The 26,216-nt window shown below is 43.5% G+C and overlaps 2 protein-coding genes and 1 long non-coding RNA gene across 7 annotated transcripts in view; 1 reads left to right on the plus strand and 2 right to left on the minus strand.

Annotated features, from left to right (window-relative positions):
* Positions 1-25,251, minus strand: part of ACE2 (angiotensin I converting enzyme 2) — a 52,356-nt gene extending 27,105 nt beyond the window's left edge. Inside the window, exons 1-6 of one of the 5 annotated variants that reach the window (XM_021079374.1) lie at positions 25,033-25,246; positions 24,089-24,376; positions 9,798-9,956; positions 5,750-5,843; positions 5,104-5,247; positions 2,182-2,294 (exon numbers count right to left, since the gene is read on the minus strand). In XM_021079374.1, coding sequence (XP_020935033.1) covers positions 2,182-2,294; positions 5,104-5,247; positions 5,750-5,843; positions 9,798-9,956; positions 24,089-24,274 — 696 coding nt within the window. In that variant the 5' untranslated portion in view covers positions 24,275-24,376; positions 25,033-25,246. 5 annotated transcript variants of the gene reach the window in all.
* Positions 8,005-8,719, plus strand: LOC110257732. The gene is made up of 2 exons (XR_002340662.1): positions 8,005-8,128; positions 8,419-8,719. It is a non-coding gene; the product is annotated as an uncharacterized LOC110257732 (long non-coding RNA).
* Positions 12,842-14,362, minus strand: CXH4orf3 (chromosome X C4orf3 homolog). The gene has a single exon (XM_021080137.1). The coding sequence runs from the start codon at positions 14,336-14,338 to the stop codon at positions 14,132-14,134; it is 207 nt and encodes a 68-aa protein (XP_020935796.1). The 5' UTR covers positions 14,339-14,362; the 3' UTR covers positions 12,842-14,131.

Consider the following 26,216-nt stretch of genomic DNA (forward strand, 5'->3'; position numbering starts at 1 on the left):
CAGTTGCAGCCACGCCAGATCCTTAACCTGCTGCACCACAGAGGAACTTCCTCTTTATAGCTTTGCCGGTTCTGCCCATTTCATATAAATGAAATCATACAATTTGTCACCTTTTGTGTCTGGCTTCTTTCACTTAACATTACATTTTTTAGGTTCCCTTGTGTTGTTGCACGCATCAGTAGTTCATTCCTTTTTATCATTAAGTGGCATTTTATTGTATAACTACATCAGAGTTTGCTTCATGTGGTATCTCTTGGATAAAATTCACCAGTTGAGGGGTGGCCAGGTTGTCTCCAGTTTGGGGCTGTTGTGAGTCATGTTTCTATAAGCATTTGTGTCTAAGTTTTTGTATGGCTATATGTTTTCATTTCTCTCACATAGATCGCTAAGAGGGAACGACACCTTTGTCCTATGGGAAGCATGTGTTTGACTTCTAAGAAACTGCCAAACCATCTTCCAAAGTGGCCGCACCATTTTTTATTTCTGTCAGCAGTGTACGAGAGCTTCAGTGTCCCCACAGCCTCATCAACACTTGGTATTGTCAGTTGGTTTAATCACAGCCATGCTGGTGGATGTAGAGTAAGGTGTTTGTTTTTTGTGTGTGTGTGTGTGAAGTGTTGTCGATTTACGATGTTGTGTTAGTTGCTGGTGTCAGCACAGTAATTCAGCTACATGGATCTGCTCTTTTTCAGATTCTTTTCCATCAGAGGTTATTACAAGATACTGAGTATAGTTCCCTGTGCTAGACAGCAGGTCCTTGTTGGTTATCTATTTCATAGGTGTGTGTGAATCTCAAACTCCTAACTTATCCCTTCTCCCCTTTCCTCTTTGGTAACCATGAGTTTGTTTTTAAAGTCTCTGAGTCTGTTCCTGTTTTGTAAGTAAGTTCATTTGTGTCCTATTTTTGATTCCACATCTAAGTGGTATCATTTGGTATTTGTCTTTCTCTGTCTGACTTACTTCACTTACTATAAGAATCTCTAGGTTGATCCGTGTTACTGCAAATGGCATTGTTTCATTTTTTATGCCTGAGTAGTATTCCATTGTATATATGCACCACCTCTTCTTTATTCAATCTTCTGTTAATGGACATTTAGGTTGTTTCCATGTCTTGGCTATTGTGAATAGTGCTGCTATGAACACTGGAGTGCAGGTATCTTTTCAAATTACGGTTTTCTCTAGATATATACCCAGCAGTGGGATGGCTGGGTCATACGGTAGTGCTATTTGTGGTGGTTTTAAATCATGGTTTTACTTGCTTATTTTCCATTTGCATAACTTATTTGATGATGTGCTTATTCAAATCTCTTACCCATTTCTTTTTGGGGGGGCTTGTTTGTCCACCTTCCATTTTTGATAGCTCTGCCCCCAACTATGGCTATGACAGAATAGCTTCACATAAAAAGTGTGAAGGCCCAACATAAGGGCTGGGGGATGTGGGGGTTAAAATGAGGGCAGAAGGAGACACTGAGAAGTGTCCACGGGTCATTTCTACTCACAGGTCTCCCCCTGCCCTAGAAAGTCTGCCTTAGTCAAGATAAGGAGACAACAGTATCAACTGTCCCAAGGAAGGAAGCAAACCCGTGGCTCTACTAAGAAAGGAAGACCACCCCTCCTTATAATCTAAAAGAAACCTATCTTACGGTTACCACAGGGGACATGGGGGGCAGTGTAGGAATTGGGAGGGTGAACAACATAAACACACCACGGTTTAAAATAGATAATTAACAAGAACCTACTGTAGAGCACAGGAAAATCTACTCAAGAGTCTGTAATAACCCATGTGGGGAAAAAAAACAATGGGTAAATGTGTATGTATAACCGAATCACTTTGCTGTACACCTGCAACGAATATAACATTTAAGTCAACTACATTCCAAGAAATTCTAAAATAAAATTTAAAAAAAAACCCATTCCTTCCTATAATCTTTCCTTCTCATAATCCTGTTAGTGGTAATTACTGGTCAGTGACTGAAAGGGGAAGAAAGCAGAGCAATTCTGATCATCTGCAGGAGTTGCCCTGCGATGCTTTTACAAGCTTTGCAAGCTCTAATATTCCAGAATTCTGAGGCCTGGAAGTGACCAGCTAGTGTGCTAAGAACAAGCCAGAATGCTTTTGGTCACTTTCCCTTTGTCCGGTGCGCTGCCCTACATTCGTCTCTGTGGGTGGTGCCTCGTTACCTCTGCGAAGGTTCGCTCCACATCTTCCATCAACTGGTTACGGCTGTAGTCATAGTCCCCTGTCCCTGTCACTTCATAATCCCCTCTCCAGTAGTCCCCGTAGTCCTCATAATCTGTTTTGTAAAAGAAGAAAGATGAGAACACCTGGAAAGAAGGAGGTAAAGCACAGAATGCCTACAATAGCCTTCCTGGGACTTCCAAAGATGTGTGACATTTCTCCTACCCTTTTAAATAGCAATTCAAAGGGATGCAAATGAATAATAAGCCTAGCTGATGTGTCTGAAATTTAATTCACTATCTCATCTAATAAGCACAAAAACTCCACAAGAAGGCCAGGATCATAATCCTCGTGGCGTGGGTGAACAGCCCTGCTCTGAGCTGGTTAAGTGGCCTGTCCGAGGTCACACAACTGGTGGGGCAGAGGCGCACTCCTCACCTCCTAGCCCTGGGTCTCTTCTCTCTGCATGGGTCAGTTCGTATCTTTAGCCTTTTCTTCTTCTTCTTTTTTTTTTATAAAATTGTACACTTATTAAAAATTTTGGCACATATTTTCTTGAACACATCATCTTTTAGAATACTCATTAAGTCACAATGAGTTCTTAATTCGTTGTAATGTCTTTGTTTTCTATTTTGTTAATTTCTGCTTTTGTTTCCTTCTGTCAAATTCCCTTGTGTTTATCCTGCTGTTTTTTTATTTTATTTTTAGTGAAGTAACATTGGTTTATAATGTTATTTTTTATTTTTAAAAATTTTATTCAAGTATAGTTGATTTACAATGTTGTGTTCATTTCTGCTGTACAGGAAAATGATTCAGCCACACGTACACACATAGCCGTTCTTTTTCAAATTCTTCTTTCATCCAGGTCATCCCAGAACACTGGGTAGAGTTCCCTGTACTGTACAGCAGGTCCCCGGTGACCATCCGGTCCACATACAATAGTGTTCATATGCCAACCCCAAGCCCGCAATCTATCCTTCCCTCACCCCAGCCCTTACGCTTTGGCAATCATAATTCTGTTTTCAAAGTTTATGAGTCTGTTTCTCTTTCGAAAATAAGTTCAGGGAGTTCCCATCATGGCTCAGTGGTTAACGAACCCGACTAGCATCCATGAGGATGTGGGCTGGATCCCTGGCCTCACTCAGTGGGTTAAGGATCCCACCTTGCCATGAGCTGTGGTGTAGGTCACAGACGAGGCTCGGATCCCGTGTTGCTGCGGCTGTGGTGTAGGCTGGCGGCTGTAGCTCCGATTAGACCCCTAGCCTGGGAGCCTCCGTGTGCTGCGGGTGCATCCCTAAAAAGAAAATATTTTAATTCTGCATATAAGTGATATATGGTATTTGTCTGACTTATTCTATTTAGTATGATAACTTCTAGGTTCATCCATATTGCTAAGAATGGCAATATTTCATTCCTTTTACGTCATCTTTATCCATTCCTCTGTCAATGGATATTTAGGTTTCTTTCATGTCTTGGCTATTGCAAATAGTGCTGCAAAGAACAACAGGATGCATGTATCTTTTCAAATTATGGTTCTCTCCGGACAGATACCCAGGAGTGGGATTCCTGGATCATATGGTAGTTCTATTTTTAGTTTTTTAGGGAATCTCCATATTGTTCTCCATAGTGTTTGCACCAGTTCACATTTCCAGCAACAGTGTAGGAGGACTCCCTTTTCTCCACACCCTCCCCAACATTTGTTATTTGTAGACTTTTTAATGATGGCCATTCTGACCAGTGTGAGGTGATACCTCACTGTGGTTCTGATTGACATTTCTCTAATAATTAGTGATGTCGAGCATCTTTGCCTGTGCCTGTTGGCCGTCTGTATGTTTTCTTCGGAGAAATGTCTATCTGGGTCTTTTGCTCATTTTTCGATTGGGATGTTTGGCTTTTTGTGGTTGAGTTGTATGCCCATGCATCTTTAGCTTTAAAACATGTTAGTGGATGTTTAAATTCTCATTTTGTTCAGGGCTTTATGTTTTCAAATCTAACCCAACGCATCTTGGACATGGCCATAGTGGGCCTGTGTTTGCTGGCAAATTCTATGTACACATCTCTGGGTGCTTTGTGTAGTGTCTCATCATCAGGAAACACGAACTTGTAGTAGGGTAATAACTAGCAATGTTTGTAAATGTATTTTAACAATTTTTATTTTTACATGCATATTGGCAGTGGATGATCTGGAAGAGGAGGAGAGAGGTAAATATTTGGACGGGAGGATGTGGCAACGGGCCACTGTCTCCAGATTGCCTATGGCTTGAGAATCTGAGTTTAAGAGGTGATGAAGGACATTTAGAAAGAACAGATGAAATGTTTTTGCCTTTCTCAACCCCAGGAGGCAGTGAATCACCCAAGTATAAAATTATTCATAATGCCTCAACTTCAGCTCACGTCTTGGGCAGGAGACTAATACATATGGAAATGCCCTCCCCCATTAAGACTTTGATGACCACATGATTTGAATTATAATTATAATTATAATTACAACTGCAAAAAATAATAGGTTTCCAGCCTAAACTAATTTGATTTGTTTCTTTCTGGGACACCAGCCTGAGGCAAACACACAAATAAATTTTGAAAATGAATGGCGGCCAGATGGGAGTTTAGGTGAGAGACGCTGTCTCTGTCTCTGATCCTCTCTGATAAATAGAATCCATCAATCCCCAAATGACCTCAGGAACCCTTGGGGGCCTGAGATCGTCCCAGACAACAGATCTGTTTGAAACTTGGTAACTGGGTCTCACTCCTGCACCGTGTAAACTATAGAATGTCAATACACGTTCTTTACTCCCCAGTGCTCTCCTCAAATTGTTCAGCAGATGAGTGTTACTTAAGGGATGCCCCTCAGGCTTGGGGTCCATGAGAAATAGCCCCACGGCCCTGCCGAGGGCTTCGGAACCTGCACAGCTGGGCACACTTACTGTTGGCTCTTGCCATCTCATTTTCCAGGACCACGTACTCTTCATACAACGGCCTCAGCTGCTTGCCGACCTCAGCCCTCCAGCTTTCCCAAGCCCAGAGCCTCCGACTGTAGTCCTTGCTGTTTTCCATGATCTCATCCAAACCTGTGATCACGAAGCACCCACAGGGAAACAAACATGCATTTGTAAAATGTCTATTTGTAAAGAATTATACGGAATTTAAAGAATTAAAAGGCTGGCAGACGCCAAGGTCATAAAGGTGCTCAATGAAACCTCGTGGTTCATTAATTTCCTCGTCCTCACTATGGTGCCAAGACATCCCTGCAGAGAAATAGGCCCTGAACAAAATGAGAATTTAAACATCCGATAACATGTTTTAGAGCTAAAGATGCATGGGCATACTACTCAACCATGGACGTCATTTAGCTACTCACTTAATTAAATTACTTGAGTGTCATGAGATTTACAGTGAAGTTTTGTTAAAACTTAAAAGAGCATCTGTGTGCTGAAATCCACACAAGTGGAATCTTCTCCTCTTTGGACTATCCATCTGAAAGGCACAAGGCCATCAGCGAATTAATCTCATTTTTAAAGCTTGGAAGAAAAAAGGGACACTTAGAATCACTGCTCAAAATTCAGAGCCTACCTGGTTCAAGTACTAAGCACTCCTGCGGATTATTTGGGTCCAAAACTTTCCCACTACTGTAGATGGTGCTCATTGTGTTTAGAATTGTATTCAACTGCAAGTGAAAGATAACACACAATGTTAAAATGGAAAATTTACTAAAGAGGATGCTAATGTAGAGACATGCTATCACTCATGTGATTTTTTTTAGGCCTCAAAACACAGCAGTTCACATCTTTTCTGCATAGTTTCTTCTTTTATGCAGGGTAGGAATATTGCAGCTAAACTTCCCCACCATCAACTAAATGTAGACTGGTCTTATAAGCACATGATGAATATATGTTAAGTAACTGAAGAAAAAAAAAAAACAACAACAACCAGATCTGGAGATCCCGTCATGGCTCAGTGGTTAACGAACCTGACTAGTATCCATGAGGACGCAGGTTCGATTCCTGGCCTTGCTTAGTGGGTCAAGGACCCGGCATTGCCGCGAGATGTGGTGTAAGTCACAGACACGGCTTGGATCTGGTGCTGCTGTGGCTGTGGTGTAGGCTGGCAGCTGCAGCTCCAATTCAAATCCTAGCCTGGGAACCTCCATATGCCTCGGGTGCGCCCCTAAAAAGACAAAACAGAAACAAAAACAGATCTACCAAAATCTCAAGAATGTTTCTTACCCACACATGCACAGAAAAGCACATTTCTTGTTCTATTCAGCCTTTAGTGACTGCACATTCACTGAACAACTACTCTGTCATACGTACACTATGACATGAACAAGTCACTGGTCCCCAGGGACTCTACGGTCATGTGACAATGAGACAGTCATGCAATCAATGATTATGTAACAGTGTGACAGGTGCTATAACTGTGGCCGAAAAGTGATGTGGCAATATGGGAGGAGTGGAAAAATTAATAACCCGAAGATTCAGAAATGGCTTCAAAGAGGGGGAACATGAGCGTTGTGTCTTGGAGGGAACTGGTCCAGGAGAGAAGGAAGGTAGAGGACAGAGCCTACAAGACGGAAGAAACTGAGACAGACGAGTCATTAACAGGGAGCAGGGACATGATTGAGAAAACTCGGGTAACGGTATTGACTGAGGGGCACAGAAGATGGGAGAAGAGAGAGGTAAGCAGGGGCCAGATCCTGAGAGGCCTTCTACGCCTTACTAAAGAGTTTAGATTTTACCCTGGTTTTTATTTATTTATTTATTTATTTATTTATTTATTTGCATTCATGCACACTTTTTTTTAATGATTTTTATTTTTTCCATTATAGTTGGTCATGTACAGATTTTTGATTAAATTCTCCCAAAAAATCCAGTAGGTGAATTAGAGATTCCCCAGAGACAACGTTCAACAGGGTAAAGGAGCAGAAAGGAAACAGAGCAAAGCAGTGCTATGGCACGGATGGTTCGCGGCCCGGGGCAAGTCAGCAAAGAGTGTGTTTCTAGTCTGTGAGAAGCACAGAATTGAGAGAACAGAGGTTTATAAACATTTATAAGCAATTTGATATTTCCCTGACATCTAAGCATGTGATCAATGAAATTAACCAAAACTTGATTTGTGATGGGTTAGAAATCAAGCAAGATCAGGAAAAGGGGGAGAGACTAAGGGAGGCACGGGGGAGGGAGGGAAGGAAGGAAGGAGAGAAGAAAGGAAGGAAGGAGGGAGGGAGGGAAGAAGGAAGAGAGGGAGGAGGGAGGCAGGGAAGAAGGAGGGAGGGAAGGAAGGCAGGAAGGAGGGAAAGAGGAAGGTAAGAGGGAGGGAGCTTCCATCAGCTCTCCGACAGCGGATTGAGGAAGCACTGGAGGAACAGCCGTGTTTGCCCTTCTCCTAGTTCTCCCTTCGTTATGCTTTCCCTCTGCCACAAGGGCCATTCGCCTAAAACATGCCATAGATCCCATGCTTAACACTTCAACAAGATCCCATAGTCCAAAGGAATAAACCCAAGTTCCTCACCATGGCTCGAAACCCCTCCTGGTCTTTTTCTCTACCTGCTTTTTCCACCTCCCATCTTCCTCTCCATTATATTTGTGCATCCTTGAGTCTCCCCTTCTTGCCACACACTTTAAGCTCTTACATGCATTTCAGTGATTTTTTTTTTTTTGTCTTTTTAGGGCCGCACCCATGACATATGGAGGTTCCCAGGCTAGGGGTCGAATCGGAGCTACAGCTGCCGGCCTACACCACAGCCACAGCCACACGGGATCCAAGCCGCATCTGTGACCTACACCACAGCTCACAGCAACGCTGGATCCTTAACCCACTGAGTGAGGCCAGAGATTGAACCCGAATCCTCACGGACACTAATCAGGTTCGTTTCCACTGAGCCATGACGGGAACTCCCTAGGCATTCTTGAATATAGACAAACCACCTACCTAAGAAGAGAGTTTTAAAAGGTATCAGGGAGTTCCCGTCGTGGCGCAGTGGTTAACGAATCCGACTAGGAACCATGAGGTTGCGGGTTCGGTCCCTGCCCTTGCTCAGTGGGTTAACGATCCGGCGTTGCCGTGAGCTGTGGTGTAGGTTGCAGACGCGGCTCGGATCCTGCGTTGCTGTGCCTCTGGCGTAGGCCGGTGGCTGCAGCTCCGATTCGACCCCTAGCCTGGGAACCTCCATATGCCGCGGGAGCGGCCCAAAGAAATAGCAAAAAGACCAAAAAAAAGAAAAAAAAATAAATAAATAAAAGGTATCATTTTCAGGGCCACTTTGCTGGAAGTTACTTGGAGACGTCCTTGACAGTGAGGTTGACTTGACTCAACCACGGAATTTGACCGTCAGAAAACCAAACCGAAAACCTCACATAGTCTTAGACTCTCTTAGCAGATGTAAAGCACAAGATGCAGGATGTCGTGTTCCTGCCCACCTCTGCGCAGATCAGAACCCGCTCAGAGGGAGGCGTTCAGTCCAAGGATCCTGACAAATGAAGCCAGCAACTAGGACTGGTTAGGGGACTTGAAACCAATGCATGAAAAAAAAAAAAAAAAAAAGACAGAGTGAAGGATGCTTAGCCTACACAAGAAAAGACTCAACTTGTTTTTAAAAATTATCTGCCTTCATGTATTTAAAATCTATTATTAGGAGAGAGCAATCTGGCTCCCGAAGGAGGGGCCAAGTGGAAGGAAGGCGCTTCACTCTCCGTGGAGGGAGTCTCTTGCCATCGGTTAGCGGGGCGCACGTGTGGAGCTGATGTCTCGGAAAGAGATGAACTGCCCACCACTGAAGTGGTTTGAGCTGGGCTGGTTCAGCCCCTTGCTAAAGAAGTTGTAGAGGAGCATCATGGACGGAGAGCTTAGGGTTTAAGATGGAAACTCTGCAATGAGGGCTACTGTAGAGCACAGGGAACTATCGCCAATCTCTTGATGGAGAACAGGGTGGAAGATGGGATGAGAAAGAGTGTGTACATATGTGTGACCGGGAGCAACGCTATGCAGCAGAAATGGACACGACACTGTAAGTCCACTACACGCTAATTTAAAAAAAAAGAGTTAAAAGTGGGGTGGGGGTGGCTGGATCTGACGACTCCCAGGGCTTCTCCAGCTTAACCCTTAGCGCTATTGACATTTTGGGGCATGGGATCAATGAAATTAACCGACACTTGATTTGTGATGGAGGCTTCCTTGCGCACTGTGGTGTTTAGCAGTATCCCTGCCCATCAGATGCCCACAGCAGCCCCCTCCAGTTCTGACAACCAAACATGTTGCAGCCATTGCCAAATGCCCCTGGCAGGCAAAAATCACTCCCAGTTGAGAAGCACTGACAAAGACTAAGTACCCTCAGAGTGCCTTGTCCTCGCGAAGGTGACCTCTGTCACTGTGTCCATATATACCACAGTGCCCTGACAGTCCCACTGTAACCACGTGTCCTAGCACACCGGCATCCTCCTTCACTCTGCAAGGATTCCGGCTTGGACGATACACTGTGTGGCCACCCTACCGAGGCACAGAGCTCTCTCTGTGGTGGGCACTGCTATTTTTGCAGATAAAGGAAGCAGCCATGGGTGATAAGCATGTTTACGATTTTCCGAATAGTTCACTTCTTGGGATCAGGGCTAGAATTTTCACATACTCGTTTGCTCTTGTCTGCTGAGAGCCCTGATGTTCCACTCTGCTGCAAGGCCTGCAACTGGCGCTTGAGTATGAGAGTCTGGATTTCATCTAGTGGATACGTTTTGGCAATCCGAGATTGTTCTTCGTAAAAGGCAGACCATTTGGCCCTGGCATCATTCTGAAATGACAGGAAAAAAAATAAATGAATAAAGTTAGAATGGGACCGCTTGAACAGATAGAACGGAAGATACAGTCCAAAGAACATCTGGTGGAACATCTAGTATTTCCTGAGTGACTGAGTGATTTAATTCGCTGCTTTGCTAAAGGTCAAGGCTTAGGTTAAGAGGGACCAAGCCACTCCTGGTCACTCTCTCCTTCTGGCCTAGTGCCTAGTTTTCCCAAGGGTCCTGTCCCCAGAACTAGAAGGGAATTCTCACAGATGATACATGTTGTGGGGCCCTGGAATTTCTGGCCTTAGCACCATGACGCGGGTGAGCTGCTCAAGGATCCAAGAATGGCTACGTGTCTATGTATGACTGGGTCACTCTGTTGTACAGCAGAAATGATCACAACCTTGTAAATTAACTTAAAAAAAAAAAGAATTCAAGGATGAATGCGCAAAAGGAGAGCCCAGCAGAGCTCAGAGCAAGCTTACTGGGAATACAGCTCCTCAAGGTGTTGAGAACCAGTTTGCAGTGAGCTCCATGGTGCCAGCATTTACCTGGGATTCTGATCTTAAGTTATGATCCTCAATCAAAGTTGCCCAGAACATGGCCATTTGATACCCAAGGTGATTTTTCTACCAGTGAAAGAAACTGATAAGCCGGTGATGGTGCCAGGATTCACCTGACCTCGATCTTGAACCTTAGGAGGCAAGTGGACCTGTCTAGACTTATCTAGTGAAGTTTTCTCTCGATGCGCCAAGCTCAAAATGAGCAGCAGCTTAGTAAACTGTACTTTTCTAGACCGTATACAAGAGGTAGCATATGAGGCAAGTAAGGACTGCATTCCTGGAGTCAGACATCTCTGAAAAGCTGTGTGACCCTGAGCAAATTGCTTAGCCTCTCTGAGTCACAAATTATATTGTTTGTACAATGAGAGTAATGGTAGAACTTATCTCAAAAGTTCGTTGGTAAGATAAGAAAATTTCACAAGTAACCAAATGCCTATCAGAGTACCTGATACATCCTAAGCATTAAAAAATGATAGCTATTTTATCACTTACAGGAAAAAAAGGTCCTTGTCCTTAATTTGCTTACAGTTTTCACAGACAGATAAGACATGCATCATGAATGTGTCATTAATGAAACCTAAGAACATATGATAATGTATAAACTATGGGTGGAGTCAAGCAGTTCCTCTTATAGGGATCGGATTTGGCAAATCCTCATGGAGGAGGTGGAACTTAAGACAGACCTTAAAGTAGGTAGGGAATAAACGGGTGCAGGGTACTTCGCAAAAGAATTGACTTCATTCCATCTATTTAACAACCCCATGAGATAGAAAATGATTCTATCTCCATTTTTCATATGTATAAAAAGGGGCTAAGAAAAATACATAGTGGAGCTGGCAACTCATTGCCAGAATCTGAGTTCTAGATCTTGTGGTGGGCAGACTCTGAGATGGGACCCACGATCCCTACTTCTTGGTGGGACACCCTTGTGTGCTTCCCTCCCCTTGAGCATGAGCAGGACCTGTGACTCACTTCTAACAAGCAGAATATACAGCAAAAGTGACAGGATGTACATGTTTATGTTACATAAGACTGTAATTTTTATCTTGCTAGAAGACTCTTCCTTGCGGATTTTGATGCCATAAGACACCCTGTTGTGAACTCTACTATGGAAAGGGCCACCTAGCAAGGAACTGAAGATGGCCTCTGAGGACATCCTAAAGACCTCGGTCCAGCAGCATACGAGCATCTGCACGCTACCACAAAGCACATTAGCTTGGAAGTGGATTCACCCAATTCAAGTCTCAGATAAGACCAAACATGAGGGAAATGAGGCACATAGCAGGTAACTGTCTAGCTCGCACAACTAGAACCAGGGTGTCAAGCTAGATAGGTTTACCTCCAAAGTTAGTGCCCTTAACCACTGACCATAGAATGTGTCCAACACACTCTGGTCCTCTCTATAACATGCCTCACTGAGAAGAAGTGAGCTATGGAAAGAGGAGTTTGGCCTACAGCACAGTCTCATCTATGCAACCTACCACTTCTTTTTTGTGTGTGTCATTTTAGGGCCTCACCTGTGGCATATGTAAGTTCCCAGGCTAGGGGTCGAATCGGAGCTGTAGCTGCTGGCCTACACCACAGCCACAGCCACAGCCACATGGGATCCAAGCTGCGTCTGCGACCTACACCACAGGTCACGGCAACACCGGATCCTTAACCCACTGAGCGAGGCCAGGGATCCAACCTGCAACCTCATGGTTCCTAGTGGGATTTGTTAACTTCCTACTTCTTAATCCCTACCCTTCTTCATCTAATCCAGGATAATTTACTGTCCAGCAAAATTTCTAGTAAAACTTTGATCCCAAATTAAGGGAATTCTTTCTTCTTTCTTCTTTCTTTTCTTTTTTTTTTTCTTTTTTTGCCTTTTTAAGGCCAAATGTGCAGCATATGGAAGTTCCCAGGCCAGGGGTTGATTAGGAGCTACAGTTGCCAACCTACACCACAGCCACAGCAACACGAGATCCAAGCCACAGCTGTGACCTACACCACAGCTCATGCCAACACCAGATTCTTAACCCACTGAGCAAGGCCAGGAATCGAACCCACATCCTCATGAATACTAGCTGGGTTCGTTACTGCTGAGCCACACTGAGAACTCCCAAGGGAACTCTTCTTTTCAATATAGTTTGGAAGCAACTCATAATCCCCAAAAAGCTGAGTCTTAATACATTTTTTATTACCCTGCATGTGGGAACTTTAAAGATATCTACTTTCTTTTATTTATCACTACCACACTCCAAGTATTTTACTTGATATCACCAAAAAATTGCTTTATGTTGCATTGAATTCGGGCCCCTAAGGACCTACTGTTCCATCTCAAACTATTCTTTTTTTTTTTTTTTTTTGCCTGTACAACAAACATTTATTGGACAAAAGTATTATCAAGCAGCACAAAAATAATTCATACAATCTGCTTGGTATCCTCAATGAAATCCCAGTTCTGTTTTCTCTTGATGCTTCAACTTTTGCATAAAAGGTTTCTTCAGGCAGATGGAACAATACTCTGAAGGCATAATTATTAACCTTATAGTTAGCATTAGGCTAAAATCCTCCAAAATCATTCCAGCTTTTATGCTAACCTAAATGCCATTCTAAAAAGTAGAGGATGTAGATAGAGTTCATCTGATCTATGCCCTGTTTCTGAGGGAGGGGAATATCCCCAAACTATTTGACAATTCCAATATATAACACATCACCCCATTATAAGGAAACCCCTATAATAAGGACAGGTCATTTCTGATGTCTGTTACATAATAGAGTAGCTGCTTTGGGAGTGTGACCTTTCTGATTAAACACTAGCTGATCACTCCTAGAATAACATTTAACATATTAATGATTCTGAAGACTTAGAGTAGCTGCTTTGGGAGTGTGACCTTTCTGATTACACACTAGCTGATCACTCCTAGAATAACATTTAACATATTAATGAATTTAGATAAAAAGTAAGAATGTAAGCTCCATGAAGGCAAGAATTTTTGTTGGTTTGGTTAACTGTTGTACCTGGTCCAAATATCTGCTCACATATCTGTTAATGAGTAAATATGCTGACTTTGCTGAAATAAGTTACAGACATTATTAAAAACTTGTTTTGGCCACAACCATTCTCAATGCAACCACAATAATAAAAATAGGTTTGAAACACACCAAAGCTTAAAAGCAAATGAGGGGAAGCATCCAGGTAAGAGGACATGCACTCTAGCTTTCCATTATTGCATGTTATATACTTGCTCTAAGACTGTACCAATCTGGCAACCATAACAAGGTTCACTTAATTTAAATCCTGGCTAACCCTTAAAATGTTAAAAACATTAATGTATTTCCTAATAAGCACAGTAAATCTTTATGTAGAAATACTTTTATATTCAGCTTCTGTAAAGACATCAGATATTTGAAAAGGTTTTAAACAGAAATCGGAGTCTAGTTTTCGGAACAGCTCTGAATGGATGAGATCATTACCAATTTAATATAGTGCCCCAAAAGAATAAGAGAATGTGTGAAATGAAAGGAAGGTCCCTTAGAATTTGAAATTCTTCTGCTGCACAATCTTCTTTGTTGTGTGTAGTCACTTTCAGGATCCACTCCAGGAGCCCAAAATCATTTAGCTATCAGGAGAACCATCATGGCAAAAAATACACGAAGAAAAACAATACCAGGTCGAAGAGGATGAAGAGCCAGAGATCCAACCAGTAGGAATGTTTGGGACAGCTGTTTGCTCCGGACTGAGGCTGCACTTCATGGTTCAGCTGCGGCCTCTCTGCTTCATCCAAGACTCGCCGCCCCCGGGGGCCGTTCAGACCACCTTCCCCGGCCGCGCCTGTCTCCATCTCGTCTCAAACTATTCTTTTGAACAGTATTTACAATTTATCCCATAGCCATACCATAATGCTCCCAAGCCCAAATAAAACTGACAGCTTAGCAGTTATACAAAGAGTCAAAGTCAGTTCATACATACCAACCTAGTAGCTTGGTGCTTGATAGCTACCTGTAATTTTTGGAATTGAATGATGAATATATGGGAGAATATCCAGTTATTTACATAACTGTAGGATTCAAAAAGGAACCATTACAGATCAAATAAGCCACATCCTATACTGCCTCTGTGCAAAGGCAGGAGAGCAGCAGCCAACAGAGCAAAAGTGTCAACAGCCACTGTTGGGGGCTTGGGGCCAAGATACACATTACTCAGTACAACCCCACAAAATCAAAACCCTCTCTGAACCACTACATATAACTATAGTGGATACCAGATTCTCATCTTAAGAGAGATCCTTTGTAATTTCGAGGACTGAAAATGTAAAATCCTAAATTATATTTTAAAATCTTCCAGGAGTTCCCGTCATGGCTCAGTGGTTAGCGAATCCGAATAGGAACCATGAGGTTTCGGGTTCCATCTCTGGCCTCACTCAATGGGTTAAGGATCCGGCATTGCCGTGAGCTGTGGTGTAGGTTGCAGACACGGCTTGGATCCCGCGTTGCTGTGGCTCTGGTGTAGGCCAGTGGCTACAGCTCTGATTCGACCCCTAGCCTGGGAACCTCCATATGCCGCGGGAATGGCCCAAAGAAATAGCAAAAAGACAAAAAAAAAAAAAAAAAAAGAAAGAAAGAAAAAGAAAAAAATATATTTTTTCTTTTCTCAGATGAGAAGAAGGGGTGTGGCTTTCAAACATTTCCATTTTTCGGAGTTCCCGTCGTGGTGCAGTGGTTGGTGAATCCGACTAGGAACCATGACGTTGAGGGTTCGATCCCTGGCCTTGCTCAGTGGGTTAAGGCTCCGGCGTCGCCATGAGCTGTGGTGTAGGTTGCAGATGTGGCTTGGATCTGGCATTGCTGTGGCTGTGGCATAGGCCGGTGGCTACAGATCCCATTAGACCCCTAGCCTGGGACCCTCCATATGCTGTGGGTGCGGCCCGAGAAATGACAAAACAAAACAAAAACAAACAGACAAAAAAACATTTCCACTTTTCTTAATTTTACCTCATAGGGAAGGAAAACACTCACTCCTGAAATTGGATCCCACGAGATATATATTTGCAATACTTTATAACAAAAAATAATAGTATAGGATAAGTAACACAGCAAATACCATGAAAACTTCTACTCGGATTTTTTTTCATGTTGACATTTTGCAATAGTTAGTTGCTTCAGACATTTTAAGATAGTGGTTATAGTCATTCATACCTTATTATATACCCAAAAGTTGCTAAGACAATAGATGGTAAATATTCTCACCACACACAAAAGAAATGGTAATTATGTGGCGTAATGCAGGTGTTAGCTAAGGCTACTGCCACCAGACTACCATGGCGATCATTTTGCAATATGTGTGCATCAGATCAACACTTTGCACACTTCAAATTTCCACTATGTTATATGTCAATTATATTTCAACGAAGTTGGAAAAAAGAAAACCCTTTTGCTTTTCTTCACTCAACATTATTTTGTTTCCAGTTTTTCAAGTATATATAATTTATTCATTTTAACTGCTCTGTAACATTTAAATACATAACCAAGTCTAAGTTTATCTAATAATTTCTCCTCTGTGGATGTTTATTGTGTTTCCTGTTTTTAAGTATTACTCTTTTTTTTTTACCATATACATCCTCATTTTAGGGTAAATCATACGAAATTGCCAACATTCTATTTTAACCTGCCATATGGAAATTCCATAAGATGCAAGAACCAAGTGAAAGTTTCTTACGCATACAGGGAAGCTCTCCAGGTGGAATTCTTAGAGGTGCAATGGAGGGGTTAAAGCAATTTTCAACTTCAATAGATACTGTCAAATTATGGTCAATCTGATTTTATGTCAACTCAGCATTTCATTGTTAATATAATGTTATCCACTTGATTATTAATGAGGTTAAACATATATATATTATATATACACAGATATACATGGTATGTAAACACATATATTCAAATTTCCTCCTCTATGAATTTGCTTTTCACATCTTCATTTTTCCAGCGGATTTTTGTCTTATCACTTAGTGGAATTCCTTTATATATTCAGGCTGTTAATCTTTTGTTAATTATCTGTATCATAAATGTTTTCTCAAGGTCTGCTTCTTGTCTTGTGTGTGTAGGGGTGTGTGTGTGTTTATGATGTCTTTTAATGAACGGAAGTTTGTTTTTAATCCTAATGCAACTGATTTGCTCAGCCTTTTCCTTTATAGATTGATCCTTTTGTCTCTTATTTAATAAACTATTCCCAACCAAAAGTCATTTAATAAGCCAATCCTAACCAAGAGTCATCTCTATTTTCCTATAACAGTTTAAGTGTTGTTTTTTCTATTTGATTTTTAGTCTATCTTAAATTTATTTGTCTACTGCATAAGGTAGGAACACCTTGAGCTTTGGTTATAAAAGGGTCCCTACAGACTTTTTAATTTGCTTCTTTACCCAGAGCTCCAGGAACTAGTTTTTTGTTAATTTCTTAACTCAATACTCCTGCACAGCGCTCCTAGTGTCAATTAAATTTCCACCTATTAAAAAAACTCACAAGTGAAACCTGATTTTGGTCAAGTCTCTGGATCAGGACTCTGCTCACCATCTGTTTCTGTAAAGAAAGTTTTACTGGAACATATTCACACCCATTTATGGACTGTCTATGGATGCTTTTGTGCTACAATGGTGGAGATGAATAGAGGTTGTAGGCCTCACAAAGCCTGAAAAAATGCCTATCTTGCTTTTTACAGAAAAAGTGTGCTGGAGTTCCTGTCGTGGTGCAGCAGAAACGAAACTGACTAGGAACCATGAGGTGGCGGGTTCCATCCCTGGCCTCGCTCAGTGGGTTAAGGATCTGGCATTGCCGTGAGCTGTGGTGTAGGTCGCAGATGTGTCTCGGATCCCACGTTGCTGTGGCTGTGGTGTAGGCTGGCAGGTGTAGCTCCAATTCGACCCCCTAGCCTGGGAACCTTCATATGCTGTGGGTGCGGCTCTAAACAGCAAAAAAAAAAGAAAAAGTATGCTGACCTCTGCCCTGGATCTATACCTTTACAGAAAATACAGGGGACAAAAGAGCATGTTAGGCAACATTATGGGGGCACCATCAGCCAATCCAGAAAGTGAGAGTTTATATAGGATCAACAATTCAATTCTTCTACAAATAAAAAGCAAAAAAAAAAATGAGGGAGGGACTCTATTGATTAAAAGAGACAAAGTACATCTGTCAAAACGATCAGGAAAGAACCTTGTTAGATCCTGATTCAAACAAACAGGTTGCAAAAATTTTTAATAATACATTAGGATGCACCTGAATATTGACTAGATATTTGATGATATTGAGGAATTATTAAGTTTTCAGCATGGTACTGTTATTATTGTTAAAATTCTTACTTTGAGAGCTACAACTTGAAATATTTACACATAACATATAATTATATGATGTTGGGGGTTTCCCACAAAATAATCCAATAAAGGTGGAATTGGGACGAAAAATCAAATCAAATTGGCCAAAGTATTGATAATTGCTGGGTGATGGATAAAAGGATTTTCAACATACTAGTCTTTCTTCTTTTCTATGTGTTTGAAAATTTTTACAATAAAAAGTAAAGAAAAATCCATATAATGGAACACTATTTGGCAATAATATGGAACGAAATAGTGATATGCTGCAACCTGCAAAGTGAAAGAAGCCAGTCACCAAAGATCACCAAGTGTATGAGTCCATTTATAGGAAATGTGCAGAACAGGCAAATTTATAGAGACAGAAGGTAGGTAAGTGGTCGCTTAGAGCTAGGGGTTGGGGGAGCGAAGGGTGAGTGCTACTGGGTATGTAGTTTCTTTTGGGGATGATAAAAATGTTCTAAAATGAGGAGTTCCCGTCATGGCTCAGCAGTTAACGAATCTGATTAGCATCCATGAGGATGCAGGTTTGATCCCTGGACTTGCTCAGTGGGTTAAGGATCTGGTGTTGCCATGAGCTGTGGTGTAGGTTGCAGATGCAGCTCGGATCCCGCATGGCTGTGGCTGTGGCTGTGGCTGTGGTGTAGGCCGGCAGCTGCAGCTCCGATTCGACCCCTAGCCTGGGAAACTCCATATGCAGCAGGTGCGGACCTAAAAAAATAAATAAATAAATAAGCAAAAAAAATGTTCTAAAATTAGATGGTGATGATGGTTGTACAATTCTGTAAGTATACTAGAAAGCATTGAAGTGTATCCTTTGATGAATTTTGTGGTGCATAATCGTATCTCAATAAAGCTGTTGTTAAAAGCCCTCAATAGTAAAATCAAAGAAAAATATCACCATATTCCCTAGGTCCTATAACTAGATCTAAAAACCCTATGGAATCGCTCCAAACCAAAGGATTTAGCCAAAATAAAATGAATTCTCTTTTGCCCAGTTAACTGCCACACTAAGAAACAGTGGTAGTTTCTGACCACCAGGCTGCCCACCCTGGGTGTAGCTGGTGGCCGCTGGTGTCCTGTCAAGGGTGCTCAGATCATTGAGTAATTGTGTCAAATTTGGATGTAAGAAAACATGTCATTTTGAGTTGCTCAAGTTCACTTTCACCAAATTACATCACTAAACTGGGACAGTATCAAGGTTTCATGACAAAGAAATACTAGTAAGCACAAGGCCTCCCATGCACTTGACGTGTCTTAATCCTCCTCGTGTGGAACTTAGCCATTCACCATGATCATCCACGGAAAACTCAGGGCTGGGCCCGTCTGCCCTCTTACGTTTCAAGAGACCAAAAATAAGTGACTTGTCCAAGTTACCACAGCCAGCTAGGGCAGGACAAGGCAGCGTCGGATATCCCGAATGTCCCTGCATTTGCACCACACTGACCTTCATCCTTGGACCTGTGTGCAGGTACTTGCATGTGTTGGAGAGTGTGGCCCAGACCCCTCAGAGATAGGGATGAGGTCTACATCCCTCCTTGGGGTACAGAATAGCACTTTTTTTTTGTTTTGTTTTGTTATTGCTTTTTAGGGCTGCACCTGCGGCATATGGAGGTTCCCAGGCTAGGGGCTGAATCGGACCTACAGCTGCCGGCCTACACCATAGCCACAGCAACACACGATCCGAGCCTCGTCTGTGAGCTACACCACAGCTCACAGCAATGCCAGATCCTTAACCCACTGAGTCAAGGCCAGGAATCGAACCCGCAACCTCATGGTTCCTAGTTGGATTTGGTTCCACTGTGCCACCATGGGAACTCCCAGAATAGCAGTTTAAAATGACCCTGCAGAGGTCCCGTCGGGGTGCAGCAGAATCGAATCCGACTAGTTTCCATGAGGACGCCGATTTGACCCATGGCCTTGCTCAGTGGGTTAAGGATCCGGTGCTGCTGAGAGCTGTGGCATAGGTCGCAGTCTCGGCTCAGATCCTGAGTTGCTGTGGCTGTGACGTAGGCTGGCAGCTGCAGCTCCAATTGGACCCCTAGCCTGGGAGTCTCCATATGCTACGGGTGTGGCCCTAAAAAGCAAAAAAACAAAACAAAAATGCTGCTCTGCATTCACTGTGCCCCCAGCCCTCAAGACAAGTCAGGGAAGCAGGTTGCCCAAGGACTTTAGGGGCCCCAGTCACCCAAAGGGCAAGTATGGGCCTCCTGCTCTCCAATCACAGCTTCTGCTAACTCACCAAGAACTTTTTTTTTTTTTTTTTTGCCAGCAAGCAAAGTCTTTATTATAGGAAAGCAAACATCTCCCAGGACAGCTGCGAGGGGGAAGAAGAGTTCTCCTCTCTATTGTCCTGTAGGGGTTTTTATTCCTTAAAGTCCTGGGTGGGTACCAACGTGGGGTCCAGAAAGATGCGGTCTTCTCCCATTGGCCTTGCCCAGTTACCGTTATCAGTCCTTGTCCCATAGGGTCTTAGGGGTGGAAATGTCCCGTAAGTCTCATGGTTTCTTTGCCCTTTTCGTCCCGTAGACTGAGTCACAGGGGGCTGGGGGTTACTGTCCATCTGCCTGTAGGCACCCTCCCTGGAGTAGACAAGGCCTGTGGGGATGTCACTCCCGGAGCCCTTCAGCCACACATGTTAATCAAAGGCCATATCGAAGACTGCATCAAGCCCATGCTCCTACACCGACCCCTGCGTTATTATTCTGCCCCAACCCCCCGCCCCAGAGTTGGAGACTTGAACTGCGGGGGGGGGGAAGGGGGCGACGACCCCTCTGACTGCTTCCTGCTGAAAAGGGCGTCGTTAGGGGAAAGCAGTTAGGTCTCCACTCATGGGACCGGCGAGGGGGCTTCGAAGCATGACACTGGGCACCCCTCCCATCACCATCTGAAGGTCCATAGCGTCGGATCGGCATGTAATGAAGCGAGACGTACAATTAATTACACAAGGTCCAAATAAAAGGCTCAAGAGCACAACGATGGCTATGGTGAGGAGATGTTTCCACCAGGAGGTCACCAAGGACTATTGATGAAGTGTTCCCGGAGACCCCCCCAGGCCTCCAGCAGGATAGTCTTCAACACCCCTTCAGCTGCGTGCACTGGGGTGTGGGGCAGCTGCAACAGTGAGCGCCCAATCCGGGAACAGTGAACCAGGACGCCCCTGGTTCACTGCAGCAACACAGATCCCTTAACCCTGCACTGGTTGGGGATCAAACCTGCATCTCCGCAGCGACCCGAGTTGCTGCAGTTGGATTCTTAACCCACCTCGCCGCAGCAGATACTCCCGCATCTCTCGTTCTTTGGCTGGCTAACCCAGGCATGTTCTCATGCAAAGGCAAAGGTGCAAAAGACAAGCCCCGTTATTCGGGTCCATTCCAAGCCCCCACTTGCATCATATCTCCTAACACCCCGCTGGCCAAAGTAAGCCCCACAGCAAAGGACACAGTCACATCACCTTCAGTGGGCTGGCACTACATAGTGACACAACCTTGGGCATGGATAGAGGGACGGGCAAAGAACTGGGTCCACAAACACACTGCACCATCCTTCCTGACCCGCAGCAGATCCACTATCCTTACATTTGCTAAAATACTTCAGAAACCCAGTGATAGTTTTCAATGCCTCACTTTTTAAAAACTTTTATTATTATTATTATTCTTGCTCTTTATGGCAGCACCCGCAGCACATGGAGGGTCCCAGGCTAGAGGTCTAATCGGAGCTACAGCTGCCAGCCTACACCACAGCCAGAGCAACACCAGATCGGAGCCGAGACTGCGACCCACACCACAGCTCACAGCAACGCCGGATCCTTAACCCACTGAGCAAGGTCAGGGATCGAACCTGAAACCTCATGGTTCCTAGTCGGATTCATTAGTGCCTCACTTTTTTAGATTAAAAAAAAAAAAAGGCCAGTTTTACAAGGCTTACCAGTTTCACCACCTATAACGTAAATTGCACCTCCTCCTATTTACTGTAAATTTATCTCTTTTGAGCTTTGAAAAGCATCACCTTTCTAGTACGAAGAGTTGGCCAGTACAACCGTGAACACTATCCTTGCTCGTTCCATCTCAGACTCATTTTTGTTTTTCGTTTTGAGTCAATTTTTTCCTAGCTAATTCTGCTTTCCCTCCCTACTGTCTCTGATTACCTTAGATCATTCTAGTTGTTCTTTCTTGGGGACATCCTCCATTCCTCGAATTCCTTCTTGAGCCTTGGCTACCAGCAACGGAGCTTATCTCAGCTTCCGGCATCCTGGTACCTCTTGTAGCACCAGCTGCAGTGCCCATTACATCAGGGGATCTCCATACATGTGATAAGAGACTAGAAGAGCTATTTTCCTCCCTGGGCACGGCCCGCCTCCGCAGGTAAACTCACACAGGCACTGATACACCCTTCGCCACTGCTGGAGGAAGGAGATACTGGGCCCCCTGCTTGCTTCCCGCATTCAGATATTTTCACTTTCCTCCAAAGGGCCCACACTTTGTGTACTTTGACCACACTTCGTGGATTTATGCCCTTTCGTTTCTGGCCTTTCCTCTAATCCACCAGTGTAATTTAGAAGCGATAGCACTTAATGATCCAGAGACGATTTCAACAAACATCACCTCATCTCACTCTGTAACTTGCCTTCTCAGCATCTGGGCCCTCATCAGAACTCTTACCTGTCCTTTCAGTGATTTTAACTCCCTCTCACACTCACAGCCATGAGACCTTACTGCTCTCCCATGCTTATAAGCATTGAGCGCTATACTGGTGGCTCTCTGTATTAATAGTCATCACAGCCACTCTGAGAGGCAAATATGAGGGTCACATTATAGTTGAGAGGAAAAAAAAAAAAACCCTACGGTGCAGAGGGGTTCATTAACCAGCTCAAGGGGACCCAGGTAGAAAGTAGTGGAGCCAGGATTTGGCCCTCAGCAGTTTGGCTCCAGAGCTCTTGGGCATGATGCTGGTAAGCCTTCACCACCACCTACAGGACCATTTGGCTGAGAATGAAAACAAACATACAATGCACTGCATGCACCTAGAGCAGCGATGAAATCAAAAGTGAGGAAAAAAAGCAACAGTGGAGAGACAAGAGCTAAGACCAAAATATGAGCAAAGAAAAAAAAGAAAACGCTTTCCTATGACAACAGTGGGCTATCAAAATCTCCTGGATTTCTCTGAGGTTTAGAAAAAGGAGTTCCTGTCATGGTGCAGCAGAAATGAAATCCGACTAGGAACCATGAGGTTTCAGGTTTGATCCCTGGCCTCGCTCAGTGGGTTAAGGATCCGGCATTGCCATGAGCTGTGGTGTAGGTTGGCAGCTGTAGCTCCAATTAGACCTCTAGCCTGGGAACCTCCATATGCCGCAGGTGCAGCCCTAAAAAGAAAAAAAAAAAAATCTCCTAATTGTGCTCAAATGAGGCAGCAGCTCTCAAATTTGATCTGTCCAGTGAATAACAATAATTTACTTTAAACATGCAACCTCCTATTTGAAAAAATAAGCTTCTGAACTACACTTTTTGAAGGAATGCATTGCTGGAACAAATGCCAAAAAACTTTGCTTAAATAATGCTGCTTCGTTTCCAGCACTGCTTTGGGATCTGCGAAGGAAGAAATTTCCTGAAAGCTTGCACTTGTCAAACAAAATATCTTGCTTTCCCAGAGCACTCTGAGATTTGTCAGCACTGGTTTAATTCCGGTTTTCCTTGGAGGGCTCTGTGGACTCCGTACCCCCTGGAAGTCCCTCGGAGCTCCATGACGGTGAAGTTCCATGACAATGAACTTCCCAGGGCCAACCTCACCCGACCCATGCGATCTTAATTACTAGCTAGCTCTTTCGCTAAAGCTCCAGTTGCATTTTTCAGTTAATACATCATTTGTAGAGCGTCTTTAGACATTCCTGTTGACATTGTGGGCTTGGGGAAATTATTAACACAATAACTTATGGCATTTCCATGAAATGCTTTGAAAGCCTGACTATGATGAGAATTATGGTGGCAACTTTCTAAAGCCTGTTCACTGGTTTCCAAGAATCTGGACTGAGACCAGCGAATTATTTTGTAACAATTTCCCAAATGAACCCAAAGGTCAATTGTTTAGCCATCTGGGACTCAGAATCAGAAATAGGGAGGCAGACATCCAATCTCACTGCTCAGAGCATTTCTTTGATTTCCCTTTTCATTTTCTGGGCAATAACCTGATTTTTAAGAAGCAACAAATACCCCTGTGTCGCCATGAGAACTCACCATCTTTTGGATATTCTCATCGGTAATATTGGTGTTATAGTTCCAAGAAGCAAGTGAACTTTGATAAGCCAGGTCTTCGGCTTCAAGGTTAAACTTCTCCAAAAATGTCTTGGCCAGTTCCTCAGTGGTGGACTGAGCAGCAGTTACAGGAATGAGGCTGAGAAGGAGCCAGAAAGAGCCTGACATCTTTCTCTGTGCGCCAAGATCCCATCCACTGAACAACTTCCCTAGAGTAAAACCTCCTCATGAGTTTTCCTCTCTCATCAGCCTTTGAACTTGGGTTGGGCACTGAGCAGGGAAGACGGAAAAAAAAAAAAAAAAAGGAAGAAGAAGATAAAACAGTAAACAATCTGCTGAACCAACATAAAATTCATCCCGGAGAGGACAGATATGTAAACAGATTTTAGAATGATTTCTTAAAGTAAATCAAATAAACAAATGTTATTCATTAATCCTAGAGAACCATAGCTTTCCTCGAACTTTATGGCCAAATCAAAACTTGTACATTTGGTTAATATGTTCCTTAAAATCTGTTAAAGATACACTGAAGGTGTCGCGATTTTCCAGTGAGCAACGAACTCTAGAATTAGGGATCATGGGGGTAAGGTTGAGACTTATACGTTTCACAGACAGTTGGGTTAATAGTTAGCCCTCTTTCCTTTTCATTTCAAACTCATATTCAAAGAAACTCTCTACTTGGGTAATCTTTTCCCTTCCTGAATAAACAACTTTGCCCTCATCCTTATGGAGATCATTTTTTGATGAATTTTAATTGCCACGGCCATTTTTTTTTTAATTATAAGACTACCTTCCACTGCAAAAGTTAACTCTCCTGACTTAACCTGGAAAAACGTAAAAAGGTTCATTTTCCATTTCTCAGATGCCCGTGTTAAACCCTGGCTCTGTGGCTGATTTCACTGTGTGCGTCTATCCCTTGCACTTACCTGCTCAGAACTCAGCCAAGGTCACAAGGAACTCAGAATGCCTCCCCATGGCCTGAAATTCAGAGCGTGCCCTTGTCAGGTTCTGGTCATCCAGAGCCATGGATCATGGCGTAGAATTCAAAGAGACGTCAGTGGTTTGACTCTCGGGAGCCGGACCAGTGTCCTCATTCCCAGGGTGTAGACAGGAATGTCATCGATAAAGAGTGGAGCCGCTTTAAACTGTAGGGCTCATGGGACGGCTACACTGTGATTATGAAACTTTCACACAGCGAAAACATTTCTTCACCCAGAAAAAACACGTCTTCCAGGTCCAGGTGAAATGGCAGTAGGCGAGCTTCTAAAAAAGTCTTTCCACTACTTGCCTTTACTCCAAAGTTGTGCATATTATTGTAGAAGAGGAAAAAAGAACTGTACTGAGTGCTTTGCATTACAATATCTCATTGAAACATTACAACAAACCTAGAGGCCAATATTTATTATTGCCATTATACAGATGCTGAGGCTCAGAGAACTTAAATAAATTGCCAAACCCCACTCAGGCAGTAAATGGAAGAGGCAGGATACGAAGGCACACAGTTTGAGTCTAGACTACAGGCTTGCAAGTTGCCATCAACGACCCAAGAACAATGATGGAGGGGCAGAGGGATGTGGGCCTTCAGGGAAGATGATGGATTTGGTTCCGCCACGTCAAACAGAGGGGGATTCTTACTACCCCTGATATGAATCAACATACACGGTCCTTCTAAGAAATAAAGTAATTGACACATTTAAGCAATTACGATAAAGAATGTTCCAAGAAAGTGAGATGGGAGGGGTCAGTGAAGTTCCAGTAAAGCTCCTCCCACATTCAAGGAAGCTGACATCCACTCACTTCTCACAGGCATTAGGGGAAAAAACCCATAAGAGAAAAGGGAGCAGTGTGTGAGGCTCTGAACAAAGAGTTGGAATGTCACTTTAATAAAAGCTGAAACAGGAGTTCCCGTCATGGTGCAGTGGTTAACGAATCCGACTAAGAACCATGAGGTGGCGGGTTCGGTCCCTGGCCTCGCTCAGTGGGTTAAGGATCCAGCGTTGCCGTGAGCTGTGGTGTAGGTTGCAGACGTGGCTTGGATTCCGCGTTGCTGTGGCTCTGGTGTAGGCCGGTGGCTATAGCTCCGATTCGACCCCTAGCCTGGGAACCTCCA

Source organism: Sus scrofa, chromosome X (genome assembly GCF_000003025.6).
Source record: "Sus scrofa isolate TJ Tabasco breed Duroc chromosome X, Sscrofa11.1, whole genome shotgun sequence".
Lineage (NCBI taxonomy): Eukaryota > Metazoa > Chordata > Mammalia > Artiodactyla > Suidae > Sus > Sus scrofa.

Coding starts and splice junctions, on each gene's coding strand:
- CXH4orf3 (XM_021080137.1), bottom strand. CDS start 14,338: ATGGAGACAGGCGCGGCCGGGGAAGGTGGTCTGAACGGCCCCCGGGGG.